General features: G+C 38.4%; 1 protein-coding gene across 1 annotated transcript in view; it reads right to left on the reverse strand.

Moving 5' to 3' along the window:
• The window catches only part of rb (adaptor related protein complex 3 subunit ruby), a 482,738-nt gene that overhangs the window by 14,921 nt on the left and 447,864 nt on the right, over nucleotides 1–19,953 (reverse strand). The window contains exon 24 of the mRNA XM_090402121.1: nucleotides 13,027–13,171. Coding sequence (XP_090258247.1) covers nucleotides 13,027–13,171 — 145 coding nt within the window. The remainder of the gene's footprint in view (nucleotides 1–13,026; nucleotides 13,172–19,953) is intronic.

Raw genomic sequence — 19,953 nt, forward strand, 5'->3', positions numbered from 1 at the left:
GGGATGGTATCACCAACTGTTGATCCAGGATGGCTCAATTTGTCAACAACTTGCCAAACAGATAGGCCTGCAAAATGGAATTCTCTCACAATGCCTCTTTCAAACTCTATAAGTTCCCTTTTTGCATCTATTTCACCTGGACATAGTTGCGCTGACTTGGGAGCATCATATTCCTCCAATTTATACCAGCTACAAATACATGATTTGCTACAGGGCAGAATGCACCTTTCCCATGTTGGTGCCTGTTGACTTCTTTTCAAGCAGTATATTTTGTACTTCTAAAGCATTTTTAACAGCATCAATCCACCTACATCCTGGTCTTCCCATGTTATCAAGCACACCTGCCTTGCTAACCTTTCCTATTCTACTTAAGTGACCATACTAGCATTCCTGAATGCTAAGATGGTCAAGTTCCTATCTAATATCTTTGTGTTTAATATGATACTGCTTCTTGATGAGATCTGTTCACTTGATCAATTTTTTTATAAACTTCTCCCAGATTTACATGTTAAAACTGCTTTGAGCACTCTGCTGTATCCAACTAATTTAGAGGTTCAACTAATTTCTTTCTTACTCCATATAAATTTGTTCATTGACTCACTACCAGATTAGTTTATTCTGCTATCTCATCATCATCATACATATCAAGGATTTAGGACTAGAAGTCATCATAATAAATTTAGTTTAATCCTTTATCCCAGTGAGAGCAAACAAAGTTTGTGCCTGAAAATATCTTCAAGACTGAATATAGTGTTGTACTATCTTACCTGGGTAAGTAGTACAACACCAGGCAACTCGTAGCAAAGGTGGAGCAAGCTACCAACACTCCTATCCCAGTATCTCCCATAATGCAAAACACATCTCCTTGTGGATATGTATAGTGTTATGCATTAAGAGAGTGGCCACTACCCAGACTAGTTTCGACCTTTATTGAGGTCTCTTCAGTGGGAGCCAGGCCCAGAGTTGGAGATACCAGGCAGAAGCAGTAGCAAGGTCATCTTTACCTATAGGAGTTGCCAAAAGGTTTGCCACCTTTTTTTTTATTAAATTACTCTGGATTTAGAGAAAGATGTTGAAAGTTTATTTTTCACTAGGTTAGACTATAATAAATTTAGTTAATCCTTTATCCCAGTGAGAGCAAACAAAGTTTGCGCCTGAAAATATCTTCAGGACTGAATATAGTGTTGTAAGGGATTGGCCACTACCCAGACTAGTTTCGACCTTTATTGAGGTCTCTTCAGTGGGAGCCAGGCCCAGAGCTGGAGATACCAGGCATAAGCAGTAGCAAGGTCATCTTTACCTATAGGAGTTGCCAAAAGGTTTGCCACCTTTTTTTTATTAAATTACTCTGGATTTAGAGAAAGATGTTGAAAGTTTATTTTTCACTAGGTTAGACTATAATAAATTTAGTTTAATCCTTTATCCCAGTGAGAGCAAACAAAGTTTGCGCCTGAAAATATCTTCAGGACTGAATATAGTGTTGTATTATCTTACCTGGGTAAGTAGTACAACACCAGGCAACTCGTAGCAAAGGTGGAGCAAGCTACCAACACTCCTATCCCAGTATCTCCCATAATGCAAAACACATCTCCTTGTGGATATGTATACCGTTATGCATTAAGGGATTGGCCACTACCCAGACTAGTTTCGACCTTTATTGAGGTCTCTTCAGTGGGAGCCAGGCCCAGAGTTGGAGATACCAGGCAGAAGCAGTAGCAAGGTCATCTTTACCTACAGGAGTTGCCAAAAGGTTTGCCACCTTTTTTTTTATTAAATTACTGGATTTAGAGAAAGACGTTGAAAGTTTATTTTTCACTAGGTTAGACTATAATACATTTAGTTTAATCCTTTATCCCAGTGAGAGCAAACAAAGTTTGCGCCTGACTTCAGAACTGAATATAGTGTTGTACTATCTTACCTGGGTAAGTAGTACAACACCAGGCAACTCGTAGCAAAGGTGGAGCAAGCTACCAACACTCCTATCCCAGTATCTCCCTCCCATAATGCAAAACACATCTCCTTGTGGATATGTATACTGTTATGCATTAAGGGATTGGCCACTACCCAGACTAGTTTCGACCTTTATTGAGATCTCTTCAGTGGGAGCCAGGCCCAGAGTTGGAGATACCAGGCAGAAGCAGTAGCAGGTCATCTTTACCTATAGGAGTTGCCAAAAGGTTTGCCACCTTTTTTTTTATTAAATTACTCTGGATTTAGAGAAAGATGTTGAAAGTTTATTTTTCACTAGGTTAGACTATAATAAATTTAGTTTAATCCTTTATCCCAGTGAGAGCAAACAAAGTTTGCACCTGAAAATATCTTCAGAACTGAATATAGTGTTGTACTATCTTACCTGGGTAAGTAGTACAACACCAGGCAACTCGTAGCAAAGGTGGAGCGAGCTACCAACACTCCTATCCCAGTATCATAATATAGTATATTACAGAACCTTAACACGTTCGCTGCCAACTACAGTATACTCATAGTTGGTAAACCAGCTACACAAGCCTGCTACGAGTATACTCGTATGACACTTACCACCAGCAACGAGATTACTGTACTGACCTTGAAGAAGTGAAAATGCTTGGCTTGTGGAGCTAGCATCAAAACTGTGTATTCTCATAGATGGTATATGCTCTGCACAAGCCAACTATGAGTATACTCGTATGACGCTTACCGCTGGCAACGAGATTACCATACTGACCTTGAAGAAGTGAAATTGCTCGGCACACGGGAACAGACTATGCCGAAGTAGTGTGGCAGCGAACGTGTTAATATAAATACATCTGTGGGACTGGATGATGGTATACCAGCTCGAGTCTTACGTGAAGCGGCAAAGGAATTGTCAGTGCCCTTGACCATATTGTTTAATTTAAGTTTCAGCTCTGGGTTAGTCCTGAAGGGGGGGGGGGGATAGTTCCACTGCATAAAGGAGGCTCCAAGACTGCTGTTGCAAATTACTGACCAATCAACATATCAGGAGTCGTTATCATGGTTTTGGAGAAATTAGTCAAGAGCAAAATACAGGAATGGATACACAAGTGAAGGGTAGAACATGCCTCAGTGAAGGGTAGAACATGCCCCCAGTAACTTGCTCATGTTTTATAATACAGTGATGGCTGAACTGGATAAGGGTAATGGATTTACAGTGATACTGCTGGACTTTGTTAAGGCCTTTGACAGGATACCACATGGGGGATGGATATAGGTTTGGTGAGATGGATAGGAGGGTGGTTGATGGAGAGATATCAGAGAATACTTTATTCAGGAGTAGAGTCCAAAAGAAGGCCTGTGACTAGTAGTGTGCTGCAGGGTTCTGTTCTTGGACCACTGCTATTTAATTTGTTCATTAATGATATAGGAAAAGATCTGAGAGGAACTGTTCATTTATTTGCTGATGATGCAAAGTTGGGTAGAGCAATAGTGAATACACATGATGTCAAAATTTTGTAGGGTGATTTGGATAGATTGGCAGACGGGCTAAGGAGAATGGATGTCAGTTTAATGTAGCAAAGTGTAAGGTTATGCATTTTGGGGTGAAAAGATTATCAGCAGTATACCACATTGGTGGAACTGTACTCCAGGAAATTGATGAAGCCAGAGATTTGGGAGTGTTGGTGGATAGGGAGTTGAAGTTTAGGGGGCACATAGCAAAAGTGGCTAAATCAGCTCATCAGATCACTTGGTTACTGAGGAATACTTTGATGAGCAGAGACAAGCGGGTTATTGTTCCTCTTTATCAAGCCTTGATAAGACCCAATCTTAACTACTGTGCCCAGATCTGGGTGCCAGGGTTTTTTCTTGATGGGGAGAAGGTAGAGAGGATCCAGAGGCAAGTAACTAAGATGATAGCTGGTCTATAATGAACCTTACGAGAACAGGTTGAAGATCTGTGAGTTACAGAAATTGGTTGTTAGGTGGAAAAGGGGTGATATGATTGAGACATTCAAATTACTGAGGGGTTTTTACAAGATTAATTCAGAGGAAATTTTTCAGAACAGGTCTGGTGGTTTGAGAACTAGGGGCCATCCATGGAAACTGAACAAGAATGTAGTTAGCAAGGGTGTTAGAACTAGGTTTTTTACTTGGACAGTGGTGAATGAGTGGAATAAGCTGCCAGAGTGTGTTGTGGGTGCCATGACTGTGAATGAGTTCAAAGCAAAGTATGACAGATACTGTGCGAATGCTGAATAGTTCTTGACAGATGTTTAGAGTCTCCCTCGATGAGTCTAAGGACTCCTTGGAGTTGCCTGTAATAATAATAATAATAACTTAAACCAACAAAATTAGATGTGACAGAGAATTTTAGGTCTAGGGGAGATGGTTGATGTGAGGCTATCCGGTGAATGATATACACCAACAGTACAAAATATATTATTTATTGCTGGAAGATTATTGGAAGATGTGGATGGCATGCATCATCAGATTAGCACAATCAAATTTATACAGTTGCTAAGTCATAATTACTTGGAGCAGCATGTCATAGAGTGGACCAGGGCACTGAGAATGCTGGATCTGGTAGCAGCATCAAAAGATGTATTCATAACCAAGGTAGACACTGCCTCCAATTGGATAGAGTGCCCATACAGTCTTGTTTTGGGAGGTAGCTAAGCATGTGAAATTCTCTGTCAAGAAAGAGTTTGTATTGAACTATAAAGCTGGTAATTGTGACAAATTTAGGAGGCATCTTGGGGCAGTGTCATGACTGTGTACCAGGATTAGAAGGATAAATCAAGTGGGGATTAAGTGGATGAGTAGGGATATAAAGCAAGAACTGCAAAACATTGTAGAAGGAATATAAAGAAAAAAAAAAGGATTAGCATATTCATCAGTGGTACAAAGTGCTGTTAAGAAGGGTGACTAGCATGGTAAGAAATGCCAAAGTAAATCCAGTTTTTTTTGTTATGTAGCAAGTAAGAGGAAGACTAAATATGGAAGGGAAATTTTAATCAATGCTGATGGTAGGAAGATGACAATAGCAAAAGAAATAGTTTAGCTGCTGAGTGATCACTTTGCAATTGTGTATCATTCAGGTGGAGGTTTTCAGTTGCCGCTGATGTGACAGACTGATTTGAGAATTGAGGTAGATGAAAGGGGCTCAGTATATTGAAAAATACCAACATGGATATAGGAGTGAGAATGGATGTCACATTGGCCAATGTGCTATGAGAATGTACAAGAGAATTGGCAGAACCTCTGACATTTGGCAAGGAAAATCTACAAACAGATAGAGGAGACAGCCATGGTTTCTCCACTCTCTCTACCTCTGGCCAACTTCTTTATGGAGACCTATGAAGAAAAATCCTTAAACTCTGCCTCACATCAACCCACTGTTTGACTACATTATGTGGATGATATGTTCGTAATTTGATCGCATGGCCTGAATACACTCCAATTTCTCAATACACTTAAACAATCAACATGATATGTTCGTAATTTGATCGCATGGCCTGAATACACTCCAATTTCTCAATACACTTAAACAATCAACACCACCCCAGGATCCAGTTTACCTTGGAAAAGGAAAACCACAGCAGTCTCCCTTTCCTAGACACTCTGATTACACACCAGCCTGATGGATCCCCAGCTTTCTCTGTTTACAGAAAACCTATACATAAAGGTAGTACATTCAGCAGCAGTCGCCCCCTCCCCTCCCAATAATATGGGATTATAAAAACCCTATATAACAGGCCAAAATTAATCAGTTTGGATAACAATGCCCTAACTACTGAACTTAATGATATCCTTAACACCTTCTTAGCCAATGGCTACAACCCCCCCAAAAATCCAAAAAATATTAAAACCAGTTAACCACACCACCTTCATAGCAGAGATTACTTTAAATCTATTACCATTCCATATATCCAGGGTATATCCGAAAAACTAACAAAAATCCTAAAAGAATATGACCTCACAACTAGTTACAAACCATATAAGAAATTAGCATCTCTTATTTGCTCCACCAAAGACCAGCTGATTCCTCTAGACCAGGGGTCGGCAACCTGCGGCTCTTTGGATGTGAAGCTGCGGCTCTTTAGTTCCATACGCAAATATTATTTATTTTATCAAAAAAAAAAATTTAAAAATCGTTCTGAATCGAATAACGAGGATTAGGCACCGATTCTATCTCTCAGCCACTTGTACTCGCTTTTCACCGCACCCCTCCCCCGTGACACGCATCGTCACTGTCGTCAGTCCGTCGGAAGCTCTCGGAAGTTTATATGTTTGGCAATTTTCATTGATTTCGGCATAGCTGGGCATAACACCTTTACTCGTAAACTAAGTATCTAATATTTGCCAAAATTTAAAAAAAAAAACTAAAACGTGCAGACTGCGCCGTGATAAACACGTTCTGACAAGTCCGTTCGTGCCAGTCGGCGATCACCGCACACGGAAGGCGACCACAATGCGACGAAACTATGTACTTATAGTCAATCAGTACGTGAGAGAGTGAGACAAACAGTGTTTCGTGTCTAAATTATTTATTTTAATAATTAAATTATTAGAGAATTATTTATTTTATTTAGGTAGGTATTTTTAATTGGGAAATATCGTTGTAAAATGTTTTTTGATAAATTATATTCCATTATGCCCAGCTTCTCGTATCCGCTAAAACAGTACAAGATAGAATAGCTAAAATGTCTTCAAATGTAACATATTTGCAGGTGGAAGATATTCAACCTTCTTCTGCCTTATCACTTGCTATAGATGAGTCTTGCGACATAAAAGACACGGCACAAGTTGCCCTTTTTGTCAGGTATATGTCTTCCCAAGGTCCAAAAGAAGAACTTCTAGGATTGCTACCGCTCTCGGGACAAACTAGAGGGGAAGATATAGCGAATGCCGTGCAAAAATGCCTTGAAGACAATAAGATCTTGTGGCTCTTTAAAAACTTTTTAAAATTTTGTGGCTCTTTAAAAACTTTGAAATTTTGTAAATTGTAATTTTTGACTCTTTCGACTCAAAAGGTTGCCGACCCCGGCTCTAGACCTACCTGAAGTATACCAGGTTCCTTGCAGTTGCATGTCCTACTATGACCAAACATGCAGGGCAGCCAATATCAGGATATCCAAACAAGGACTACACCTGGTTCCACCAACACAGCCACTCAGGACTTGCTGACCATGCAGTGGACACCCACCACAGAATATGTTGGAAGAAGGCCACTTTATTACACCACAACTGATTCAAGGAATAATGAAAGATTATTCCTTGAATCAGCCTCAGCTCTGAAAAACTTCCCAAACCTCAACAAATTTAGCTCAATAGGGGGCACCTTTTAGGACTCTAGGACCGACTTCAGTTGCCTTTCTTCAGCCTCATTTGCTTAGTGTGAGTGCTTGTGTGCACATATCACTGTTTTGTGATCCCTGAAGATGTAAATGTAACATTACTAAAATATAAATAGTTATATTTTAACTAAAGTGGCTCTAAGAATAAAGTATCAAATTACAGACCAGTTAATATCTCAGGAGCAGCAGTTAAAGTATTGGCAAAGTTGGTTAAAGATTAAATCCAGCAGTGGGTGGAGAGGAATATCATACTCTATGGTGGGCACAGCAAGTCTTTGTAAAAGGCATGTCCTGTCTTTGAACTTACATTTTATAATAAAGAGACAGCAGAATTAGATAAGAGAAATGAATCCTGAAACTGCTGGACTTTACAAAGGCATTTCACAGAATACTGTATGGATAACTATTACAAAAGTTAGAGCACATGGGAATGGATTTACAAAGGCATTTCACAGAATACTGTATGGATAACTATTACAAAAGTTAGAGCACATGGGAATGGATATGAAGCTGGTAGCATGGGTGAGGGGTATATGGTGTAGTGGAATCTAGTAGAACGAGGGTGACTAGTGGAGTGCCTCAGCATTCTGTACTGGAGTTCTATTTTTTAATTTATATGTTAATGATGTAGGGAATGATTAAATGAGGAGGGGATTTTGAGTTGTTTGTTGATGATGCAAATCTGGGTAGGGCAACAGGTTGATAATGGAGATGTTGATATCCTGTAGGATGATTTAAATAAATTGGTGTTGTGGGTGAAGGAAAATGATTATTTTAATTTTGCAAAATGTAAGGTTATGCACTTCAGGTAGAAAAGGTTACATACTATGTATCACATTGATGCTACTGGATTGTAAGAAATTGATGATTCCAGGAAGGTAATGGTAGGCAGAGTTGAAGTACAGAGGGCATATTGCAAAAGTTGATCAAATTACTTGAATGTTGAAAACACACTATCAAGTAAAGATAATGAGGTTATTAACCCTTTTATAAGGCTATGATTCAGCTGCAATGTTCTCTATGATAATAAGTTGAAGGTGTGTAGGCTGCAAAGTTTAGTTAATAGGCAGAAAAGAGGATACATGATAGTAACTTAAGTTTTAAAGGGGTTCTATAAGACTGATACAAAGGAAACTTTTCAATACACAATGAATAAAGAGAGAACCAGGGTTACACCTGGAAGTTATGTAAAAGTGTGGTTGGTTAGGTTGTGAGGACTGGATTTTTTTTTTTTTTTTTTTTTTGCTTGGAGAGTGGTTAAATGAGTGGAATAGATTGCCAGAATTAGTTACGAGTGCCCTGACAATCAATGACTTTAAAGAGAGAGGTATGATAGGTATTGTCCGTATATAACGGTTAATGTAGGTTTTTTGTTGGATGAGTCTTCTGACTCTACGGAGATTTGCAACCCACACAACTTTAACCCGGTATAATAATAATAATTTTTCTTCTGCAATGTTTCTTTGCCTCTTCCCAAGTATGTTTGCATAAATCTTACACAGAACACTCAGTAGGGAAATCCTTCTATAATTCTCATATTCAGTTTTATTTATAGATGGGTATTATGAGAGCTACAATCCAATGATCCAGAATTTGATCCAATGAAGTGCAGTCACTTTAAAACCTTTATACCTCCATATTAAAGAATTTCTGATCATATATCATCTACTCCAGCTGCCTTTTCACACTTTAGGTTCCTGACAGCATTTTTCCATAATTCAGGTTTGTGATGGTTTTTTAACTCTACAATGAGTACTGATATATATACAGTAAACCCTTGTCGAACGCGGGGGTTACGTCATTAATACATTGCGACACGGCAAAATCGCATTCCGCAAAGTTAACTTTCTATGGAAAAAAATGTGTTAGGTATAGTTCAAATTAAGAAAGTATGTATGTATAATTTAAACTAACCTAAATATTGCTGTAATTAAAAGGGAAAAATGAAATAAATGTTAATTGAAAGAATTTTTATTACTGCTTAATAAGTAGGTACATGATATAATTATTTTTTTAAAAAGCTAGTGATTTTTGCTTAGGACAATAATTGATGCAACTCTTTAAAAGTTTCGCAGTAAGGAGCGCAGAGTTTTTCAATGCCTTTCATAAAGTGCCCTCTTCTTTCTTCATTTGGGTCAATCTCCATTGCAAAATCAGACAGTTCCTGTGCCTTTTTTAACAATTCATTTAACTTCTTGTAAGTTAAAGGCGCTTTATCTTCTTCTTCACTATCGCTGCTTTCACTGTCGGCTGGTGTGACAAGATCATCCAATTCTTCATTCGTCATTTCTCAATTGTCATTCTCGATTAATTCTTTGACTTCTCCTTCTTCCATATCTGAAAATCCTTTGCCGCCAATTGCTTTTGCAATTTGTATGATTTCTTTGGCTTCATTTTCAATCGATGGAAATCCTTTAAAATTGTTGCCAACTTCTGGCCAGAGCTGATGCGAGCAAGCATTCAATGTTGATGAATTCACTTGTTCCCATGCGAGTTTAATCATTTCTATGCAGTGGCTTATGTTGAATCACTTCCAAAATGCTATTAGCGTGTCGTGCTTTCCTTCGTCTAGTGCTTTATTTGCAGAGGTGTAAACATGCCTGATATAATAGGCTTTGAATGTTTTTATGATCCCTTGATCCATTGGTTGGATTAAGGAAGTGGTGTTAGGTGGGAGGAATAAAACCTCTACATTTGGATGCAATGTTGTGAGGGCTTCAGCATCGTGTCCTGGAGCATTATCGACAATTAGGAGAACTTTAAAGCACAGGTTTTGCTGTTCTAAGTAATGTTTGACTTCTTTAACGAATGACTTTTCAAACCAGTTATTAAAGAGGGCTTTTGTTACCCAAGCTTTTTTATTCCACTTCCACACAATGGGCAATTGCTCAAAATTTTTTCCCTGCAATGTACGAGGCGTTTTAGATCGGTAAATGAGCAGAGGCTTGCACTTGCCTGATGCATTTCCACAAAAAAGCAAAGTGAGTCTATCCTTAAAAGCTTTAAAACCTGGGGCAACCTTTTATGTCTTTGTGATGTAGGTTCGTTGTCCCATTCGCTTATAAAATAGGCCCTTCTCATCTGCATTGAAAACTTGTTGCAGAATGTAACTCCTCTCTTCAATGAATTTCAAAAATTGGGGTTTGGATTTCTCTGCTGCTTCTTTATCTGCAGAGCCAGCTTCTCCCTGAAGCTTTACATTGTGCAAATTAAAACGACGCTTAAAGTTTTCAAGCCAACCTTTGCTTGCTTGAAAGTCAATTTTCTCTGATGATTGGCCATCTTTATTTAAAACGAAAGAAAACAAATCTAAAGCTTTGTTTCGAATAACAACACCATCCACAACTGAGCCTTTTTCGTTTACTTGATTGTCTATCCAAGCTATTAATATTTTTTCCATCTTTTCCAATTGTGGAATTCTTCTTGAAACTTGAGCAACTTTTGCCGAAGTATCGCCTGAAGCTTTGACACTAGACTGAATCTTTTCTTCATTCTCCCATATTGTTCTTATGCTTGATTAGTTTATAGCTAGTTCTCTTGCAAGCGATGAAACACATGTACCATTTTTCAACTTATCTAAAATTTCAATTTTCTGAGATAATGTCAAAACTTTGCGTCTTTTTGCTGCATTATCGTCTTCATTCTTCCTCTTAGATGTCATATTGAATTTTTGAAATTAAGAGAAATACAAATGCAAAAGGAGAAGAGGATAAACACTGATAAATACATGGTGAAATGTATTTATCAGTGTTTATCCTCTTCTCCTTTTGATGAGTGAAATGATCGCAACTCGGCTTGGGTCACTCAGCTAGCAGGCAGGTCCAACAGGGTTGCCGGCCGACGCTCTGCAGAGTACTGCGTATGAATGAAATTCTAGCGTTGGACAAATTAAATGGAAACAATTAAGATAACGTGTATGTACAAAATCGCATTCTGCAAATCCTCGCTCGCCAAGGGTTTACTGTATATATATAACTGCCTATATTCTTATTGCATATTTTCTACAACTTTTTTGCTAATCTCATTTAACAATCTTTCAAGGTTAAACCACACCAGACATCTTTACCTACAGTTATTATATCACCTTTTCATCTCTGATTTCTTTTACAGTACATTTTCCTACATTTCTAAGCTTTTTCAACAGACCCCCAAACATTTTGCTACCTTCATGATATTTATCTTGCATTTTATTAATAAAAATTTCCTATGAATTTGGTTTTGCTACTTTTACACACAGCTTAGCCTTCAGTTTTGTCTACATTCTCTCAGGGCAGATGCTGAGTTATTCTCAAGTTTACTTGCTATTAACTTTTGACATGCTATCATCTTTTCCAAAAACCTGTCTCTTTAAATTATTGAATCCACCACAAAGTTCAGATTTTCTATCTTTGTTAACAACTTTACCATGTTTTCTTGGTTGAATCAATCAATGCTTTCATCAGTTTGTCACCACATCAGTCTGTCACGAAAAATAAAAGTTCTCGAAGACAACTTTTATTTTTTCTTGAATAATATTTGTATATTTGACTCTACAGTTCACCCAGGAAAGCTCCTTGAGTTTATGATTCTTATATATTTTTCTTTTCAATATGATGTTCAGTTTCATCCTACTCAAAACTAAATGGTAATCACTTCCTATTTAAAATTCCCATTGTATCTTGAACCAGCTTGAAGATATCACTATCAACAATGCATAAAATTTTTGGTAGTCAGTAATGATTAGTCCATGTCCTGAACAGAAATCCAGCTGGTATTTACTATTATCAGCTTGGCACCTTTCTCTAAATTTTTCCAAAACAGTTCAATATATAAAGGACAATATCCTCTTTTGGTCTCCGCGGTTAGCCTAGTGGCTGTGCGCTTCGCAACCATATGCCTGGGGAAGGAGTGTCCTAGGTTCAATTCCCGTCAGTGATGTGAGGAGCTGAAGGATCTTCCTCAGCCATAGTCAAGTTAGCTGGTCTTGGGCGTGGACAGTAGGGTTTTTTCCCCAGTTTATCCTACGGTTTTTCATCCCACAAAAAGGCAAACCGGCCTTGAGAACTCAACATTATATGACATAGGATACACTGGGACATAGGGCTGGCCATCTTATCCCATGAATGGTTTGATGTCCAATGATTAATAAAAACCCTTGACACCGCAAGGTAAAAGAGGGTAAAAGGAAGGTGAGAAATATCCTTTTATCATTTTGTAGTCTAGTGTAAAGCAACATTTTCCTTTAAAAATTAAAGTTCCAAAATTGTCTAAGAGCTTAATTACTTGGTTACTCTCAAAAGTATGAGTTGTCCTAATTAAGGGGCCTGGTTCAAATTTGACATTAAAGTGCAAATAATGTTTTCCACTTGGAATATATAAACAATATAATGAATACTTACTATCCTTTCTCTTGATGGATAAACTATTTTCTTCATATATATATTTTTTCAAGCCTTCAAATAAGTGGGGTGATGTTATTAAAAGCAAAGTTAGATTACATACAAAACTATGATCAGATGAAAGTGATCTCACCTGATCATAGCCGATCATAACTGATGAAATATTTTCTGTCTAATGAGAATTACAACTGGGAGGTGTATGGTACCACAACTGATTACAGTATTTCATTAACAATTTGGATGTTGAATATCAGAATACTAAACAACCAAAGCCAATTCCTGAATTAATAATTTGCACTAAATAATCTGTAAAAAACTTAATATACTTCAAGGAAACAAAAAATGTAATACTGTACCTCAATAATCCTGAATCATCTTCTTTCCCAATAACTTGCATGACATTAGCTACTTCATAAATACGAGTTACAATTTTTTTGTTATCACCACCGCCACTGAGAATATCTATATTACCAGTATTCTCGTTCATTCCTTTCAGCTTACCTGCAACAGAATGATATATTATTATAACAATAACAAGATAGCTTTTTGTAGCCATAATGATGACATAAACAATATCCAAAACAAATATTTTGACATGTAGCAAGTAAAAGCAAGAATCACAGAATAGGGTCTATAAATCAGCAGGCAATATCCAGTATACAGCCTCTTTCGATCAAGTCAACCCACCATCCCATTGTGTAGCCTGTTTCCAACAAAGGGGGCTCTGGGAAACACCAGTGAGTATTCCTGCTATAAAGGAATAGCTGATAAAATACTACCACGGCTTATTGGAGGCATCGAGTGGCATATGCTATGTCTGGTCTACAGAGCAAGGATTCTGGTTTCTGTTTCCCCCTCTCCCCAATTCTTTCTGCAGTATAAGTATTACCCTTCAAGGTCATGTCAAACATACCTATTAATTAATGCCTTCCTCCATTTTGAGTGTACATCAGCTAAAACGGTGGTGATGCTGCAGGCCAGCTGCCAGTTAATGCATGACCCCAAGCCTGTCAGTAACAGGTCAGGAGGATTCCCAATCAACTGGTGCATAATCCTGCTGCCACATTGTGCTTGGAGAGAGTCTCAAATATTGGTATGAGGCACTATTGAGGCAACATTATGGCAAGGAGATTGGTTACTCTGCATGTTATGTCTAAGATTCCATCTCCTCTCACTACATGTCCCCACTCTATCTCTAACCACACACTAATTACTAATGACGAATCTTACAAACAATGACAGTAACAATGTGACAAAAAGGAATTCCTCATAAACTAATTAAATTGAAAAATAGGCAATGCAACCAATCGCTACATACAAACCATACCAGAATATTCTCATTCAAAACTCACTTTAATCCACTTCACTAATATACACCCTATGTCCAAAAAGAAACTGAACTTTTGATAGAAAATAAAACATAGACCAATTATAATTATTCAAATCATTTATTTCAATCAATGTACTCTCCCTCAGCTTTGATACACGTTTCACATGGTCAATTAATTCATTAAATGAGTTTTTTATATCGGTTTTTGGGACACTGTTAAGGGTTGTGGTTACTGCCACTAGAATGTTTTCAATGGTGTTGTATCGCTTTTCTTTCATCGGAAAATGAAGTCGGGGGAAGAGAAAGAAGTCACAGGGTGCTAAATCAGGTGAATACGGCGAGTGATCCAACACACAAACTTGGTTTTTGCTCAAAAACTGTCTCACAATGTTCCAATGAGGAGATGGTGCATTATCATGCAAAAGTGACCAGCTGCCTGCATCATGATATTCATGCCGTACGCGACAAATTCTCGCTATCAATCGCTTCAAAACTTCGAGAGAAAATTCACCGTTGACTGTTTGGCCAGGCGGAACGAACTCTTTATGGATAATGCCCTTGAAATCGTAGAAACAAATCAGCATTACTTTTGATTAATCCAAGTGACTTTTTTTCGGATGCCTCTCTTCTGGTGGTCTCCACTCAGCACTTTGTTTTGGGCTCATACTCAAAACACCACGTTTCGTCACCAGTAACGATTGTTTCAAAGAAGTTCGAGTCCTTATGAGGTTTTAACGAGGTCCTTGCAGTGTTCAATTTGATACATTTTTTGGTTGTCGGTCAACTTGTGAGGAACAAATCACGAATTCAATTTACAAAGGCCCAAACATTCGGTCAAAATGTTGTGCACAGTTGATTTTGGAATCCCCAATTCATCTTCAATCAATCTCATGGATGATTTCGGGTTTTCTTTGATAAAATCACATTTTTTGGATGTTAACTTTGCTCAGTCCAGTTTTTGGACGGCCCGGCTTTTAGTCATCCTCAAGTGTCTCTCACGACCACTTTGAAATCACTTAAACCACTCGTAAACTTGAGTACGGGATAAGCATTCATCACCGTATGCGCTTTGAAGCATTTCATATGTTTCGGTAAAACTTTTACCAAGTTTAACACAAAAGTCAATCGCAGCTCTCTGTTTGAAACTCATTTTCCGACCATTTGTCAAAACACACTGTCACTCTTGGCACTATAACTCGGCTTCTAATGAAACAAATGTCATAAACAGCTGACACAACACTAATGAAGGATGCCGCTTTCGACAACAAAAAGATACGACAGGTGGTGCCACTAGTTTCTTCTATTTTTGAAAAGTTCGGTTTCTTTTTGGACAGATGGTGTACATGGCATTAATACCATCATAAATGACATTCACCATCACTTGCAGTCATCCAGACCAGACCTCTTACACTTGACAGAAACTAAAATAGCATTTACATCCACAAATGCCCACATTACACATTTGATAATTCCATTCACCACACAGGTGGCACCTGTGCCTTTGTGAAATCAGACATTTCATGTAGAGAGTGGCTAATTTAGAATCCCCTGCTTTCCACCTCCTCAGATTCAAGGTTTCCTTGCCTCATTTAGTAATATTCATCTGTTGCATTTACTATTCGACAGACCTCTTCATATTCCTCTCCATGAGACTCAATTATCTACAATCCAACCATCCAAACAGTGAGAAAATGGATTGTGGTAATGGCAGTGGAGAGAGAGAGAGAGAGAGAGTATCGTAGATGTTTTACAAACCAGAAATGCAAGATGACAGACGTGAGAGAAGGAAGTAGTGGAAGTTAGTACTGAAAGTCGGGAAGCCAAAAGTATTGGAGTCGAAGGAGCTCTGGGTTCACACGATGGTGAAAGATAGGATAAATGAGGTGATTGAAAGTAGCAGTGAGATAGCTATTGTACAGCTGGTACTTATCCCAATGTATGAAAGCAATCACACATCTGGTCTATTTAAAAAAAAAAGAGATAAAAGTTGACTGCCATACTTCTGACCAACTCCCATCATCTCAGTCCTCACCAAAATAATGGAGGTCATCAATAGCCAAATTCTCCAATATCTAGAGGCCCACCAATTAATCAGTGACCACCACCATCATGAGTTCTGCCATTCAAGATCCACAGCTGACCTCTTAGCTTATATCACCCACCACTGGACACATGCTATGGAAGGGTTCTGAGAAATTTGTGCTATCATTCCTGACATTTCCAGAGCTTTTGATTGTGTCTGGTCTCAGGTCCCTCTCATTGAGCTTCTCCACCAATTCAGGAGTACGTCAGGGCTCTGTCCCATCAATTACCTTCTATCTCCTGTACATAAATGACCAACTCTCTAACACCACTAATCCTATCCACAACTTTGCAGACAATGGTACTCTCTATTCATCCTATTCATTTGAAATCTGAACACAGACATTTCAAAAAAGATCTCAGCTTACATTCCAGTAACACAGAAATCACTAGACAAGAACAGCTCTCTCTGAACTAGCATTCACCTCCAGTCTCTCCTGGTACAAACACATCACATCAATAGTTTTCTCAGCATTCAAAAAGCTAGGCATTGTCTTTCGATCATGATGCTATTTTACACCAAATCAACTCTATCTATATACAAATCAGCCTATGTTTAGAATACTATTCACATGTTTAGGGTGAAGCATCAAGAACTTCTCTTAAAAATTTTTGATGCTTTCCACAAGAAAGCAATTCAGATCATATGCAATCCCTCCCTTACAGATTCACTTCAACCTCTATCTTACAGACACAATGTTTCAGCTCTGCATCTATTCTACAGGTACTTCAATGGTCACTGCTCCACTGAACTGCAACCATTATTCTTCCATTTTCACAAGAGTAGCAGCTGTCCAGCACCCATTTTCTATGCACTGCAAAGACATTGACTTGCATTTCCTCTTCCTCTTTTTATTCCATCTACCTCTGTCCTCTGGAACAGCCTTCTGTTAGAGGTGAGGCTGTCAGGAGGTTTTGGGGGCCTCAGGAAAAAGTTATTAGCAGCCCCCCCCCTCTTATTTGCTGGTGCCTTTTATCATTGCTGGTACCTGGCACCAGCAACGATAAAAGGACAAAGAATCAATATAAATTTAATTAAAATATTTCCCCATCAATATATCTCTGAAACATCAAAAATTATATTATCAAATTTTCTTAGAAATTTAAAAGTGCAGGGACCCTCTGGGCGCAAGGCCTCAGTCTTGTGCTGAGAGGGGCCTCAAAAAACTAATGTCTGAGCCGACCCTGGGTAGAGATAATACACTGAATGTAACAAGAACCAACATAATGAACTAGAAGAGATTAGAACTAAATATAGAGACATAAGCAGACAACATAATAATAAAAATTAGCAACAGATTTTAAACGTGACTGGATGGGATATTGGCAGTGGCTAAAATGAATGCAAATAGGGAAGTTTTGTTACGTAAAGGAGGTTCCAAGAAAGAGACAGTCAATTATAGACCAATGAGCATCAAAGACTAAAACACTATTACTAATAACCCTCCCAAAATTAACATCATCTGCAAACACCTCAATATCTCCCTGTAGTCCCATGAACAGTATTGAACCCTGTGGAACTCTCTAACCTTGTCACTCCCTGATATACAACTCTCTGATATCTATAAGAAAGCAAGTTACCAATCCAATTGAACCCTGTGGAACTCTCTAACTTTGTTACTCCCTGATATCTATCAGAAAGCAAGTTACCAATCCAATCCACTAACCTAATATTGCAACTTAACATGTTGCAACTTAAAAACCAACTTGTAAAATTCCTTTGAAAAATCAAAAAAAAAAAAATGATGTGTATATTACCCTCATCCACTTCTCTTGTTACTCTATTGCAAAAGGTAACCAGATTACTAAAACAAGAATGCCCTTTAACACATTCATGCTGGCCTGCATAAATAATATTGCCCTCATGTGTTCAATTCTGTAGATGAGTTTTTACCAATTTTTCCAAAATCTTAACAACTACAGAAGAAATACAAACAGGCCTATAGTTTGATACTTCATTCTAAACACCACCTTTAAGCAATGGCACTATCTTATCCACCTTCTACTCTCCAGGAACCTGTACCATTGCAGGACTCTTATTAAACAGCCAAGTCAATGCTACAGTCAGGTTCCACAGCACACTCCCATAAAACATGTGGTGAAATTCCATCTAGTTCCCCTACTTTACTGACATTTAGCATACTCAGTATACAAAATACTTCCTCACTTCTAATACTTTACCACTCATTATCCTTCTAGGAATAAAGAATTGCTAAACTAGGTTATGACATCTGCATTGGTCACCTAAGTCCCATCTCGGTCCAGCAAGGTAATCCGGTCCACAAGTCATTTTTCCTCTTACTCGCCACATAACAAAAAATCTCCTTGGGATTCTCCTTAGATTACAGCACTAGTCTCCACTCATATGTTAATTTTTTTTTCTCTCCCTACAATAGTAGCCATTTTCCTAGCCTGAATCTTATATTCTTCATTAGATTTCTCTTGTCATCCATTTCACTTTAAATCACTTCATTTTCTTCACTTGAAGTATATGATCTGCTACTGCTATAAACAGCTTTTTCTTGGGATGTTGCACACATGCTGCATTTATACTGTCTTTCAGCACACTGGCAAGTTATCAGGATGATCCTGATAAACCCTGTCTTTCAGAAATCCCCAGACCCAGAAGTCACAGCAGGTGAAAAAAGCAGCCGTGCAGTGGGAAATGCATGGTTGATTGCACTGGCTTTCATGAAATGTTCTTGAAGAGCCTCCTGCTATATACATAAGCCAATGTGTGGAGGCCTCCCCCCATCCTGCATGAAAATAACTGAATCAATGCACAGGCACTACTACAGCTGTGGCACAACAAAACTGTTTATCATATCACGATGCCTCTCAGCAGTAATTGAGCAGATCACAGAACCCAACTGCCAAATGTCCTCAAAGAAGAATGGTCCCATCATAAACAAAACTGTAAATCCAGACAATAACTCTGGATGAATGCAAAGGAATATGTTGAACTGCATGTGGGTTTTGCATAGCTCATACCCAGCAGTTGTGGATATTCTCAGCTCTGTTCAGGTGAAAGTTAGCCTCATCTCCCAACAAAATCATCCATCGCCACTCAGCATTCAACTCCACTCAAGCAAGGAATGTTAAAGCGAACGTCAGTTGACTTTCAAAGTCCTTCAGGTGCAATTCCTGTTTCATGATAATCTTGAATGGGTAGAAATACAGAATCTTCGGTAGAATTTTCCAGACAGTTGTGTAGGGTACATCTATGTGTCTTCATACAGCATGTTCACTGCAGGAACTAAAGCTGTTATTCATGGCTTGCTCCACAACAACAGCAGCAACTTCATTCACATGTTGTGAACTGATTGGTTTGTGACCTCTGCCAGGTCTAACTTTCAATGATTGTGTTTCTTCAAAACAACTAATCATTTGTCACAGAGCACATGGAGATAGTAGACCTTTAACAATTGTTCAGGTGACAAAATTTGCAGAATGCAGCAACAGAATTGCAATTGCTTAGGTAGCACAGCTTCACGACCAAAGCACGTTGGGGAAAGGTTAGTGCCATCAATGTGAACAGCATTAACAACCAGAAAGAAGGGAAAAATTCCGTATCCATCTATTTAAATCCTCCTGGCACTTACTGAGTTGCATGATATGCAAATTTCATGCATTTGGTGTTTACAATGCCCTTGGAGGTGAATTTTGGAATTTTTTTTCTCTTTCTCAGATATCACTTCCACACGATGCACAGTGTATTCCTGCAATGTTCTGCAGCATTTGGATCACTGGATTGCACTCCACAAAGCTTTAAACAGGAATACTTTAATTTTGACCCCCCCCCCCCCCAACACACACAATCTACCAATAATTGTCCGGATGCTCCTGTTATTTGAAGTTATGGAACACTCCA

The sequence above is a fragment of the Typopeltis vanoorti genome, chromosome 12 (assembly GCF_054136105.1).
Source record: "Typopeltis vanoorti isolate ZY-2024b chromosome 12, IOZ_Tvanoo_1.0, whole genome shotgun sequence".
NCBI lineage: Eukaryota > Metazoa > Arthropoda > Arachnida > Uropygi > Thelyphonidae > Typopeltis > Typopeltis vanoorti.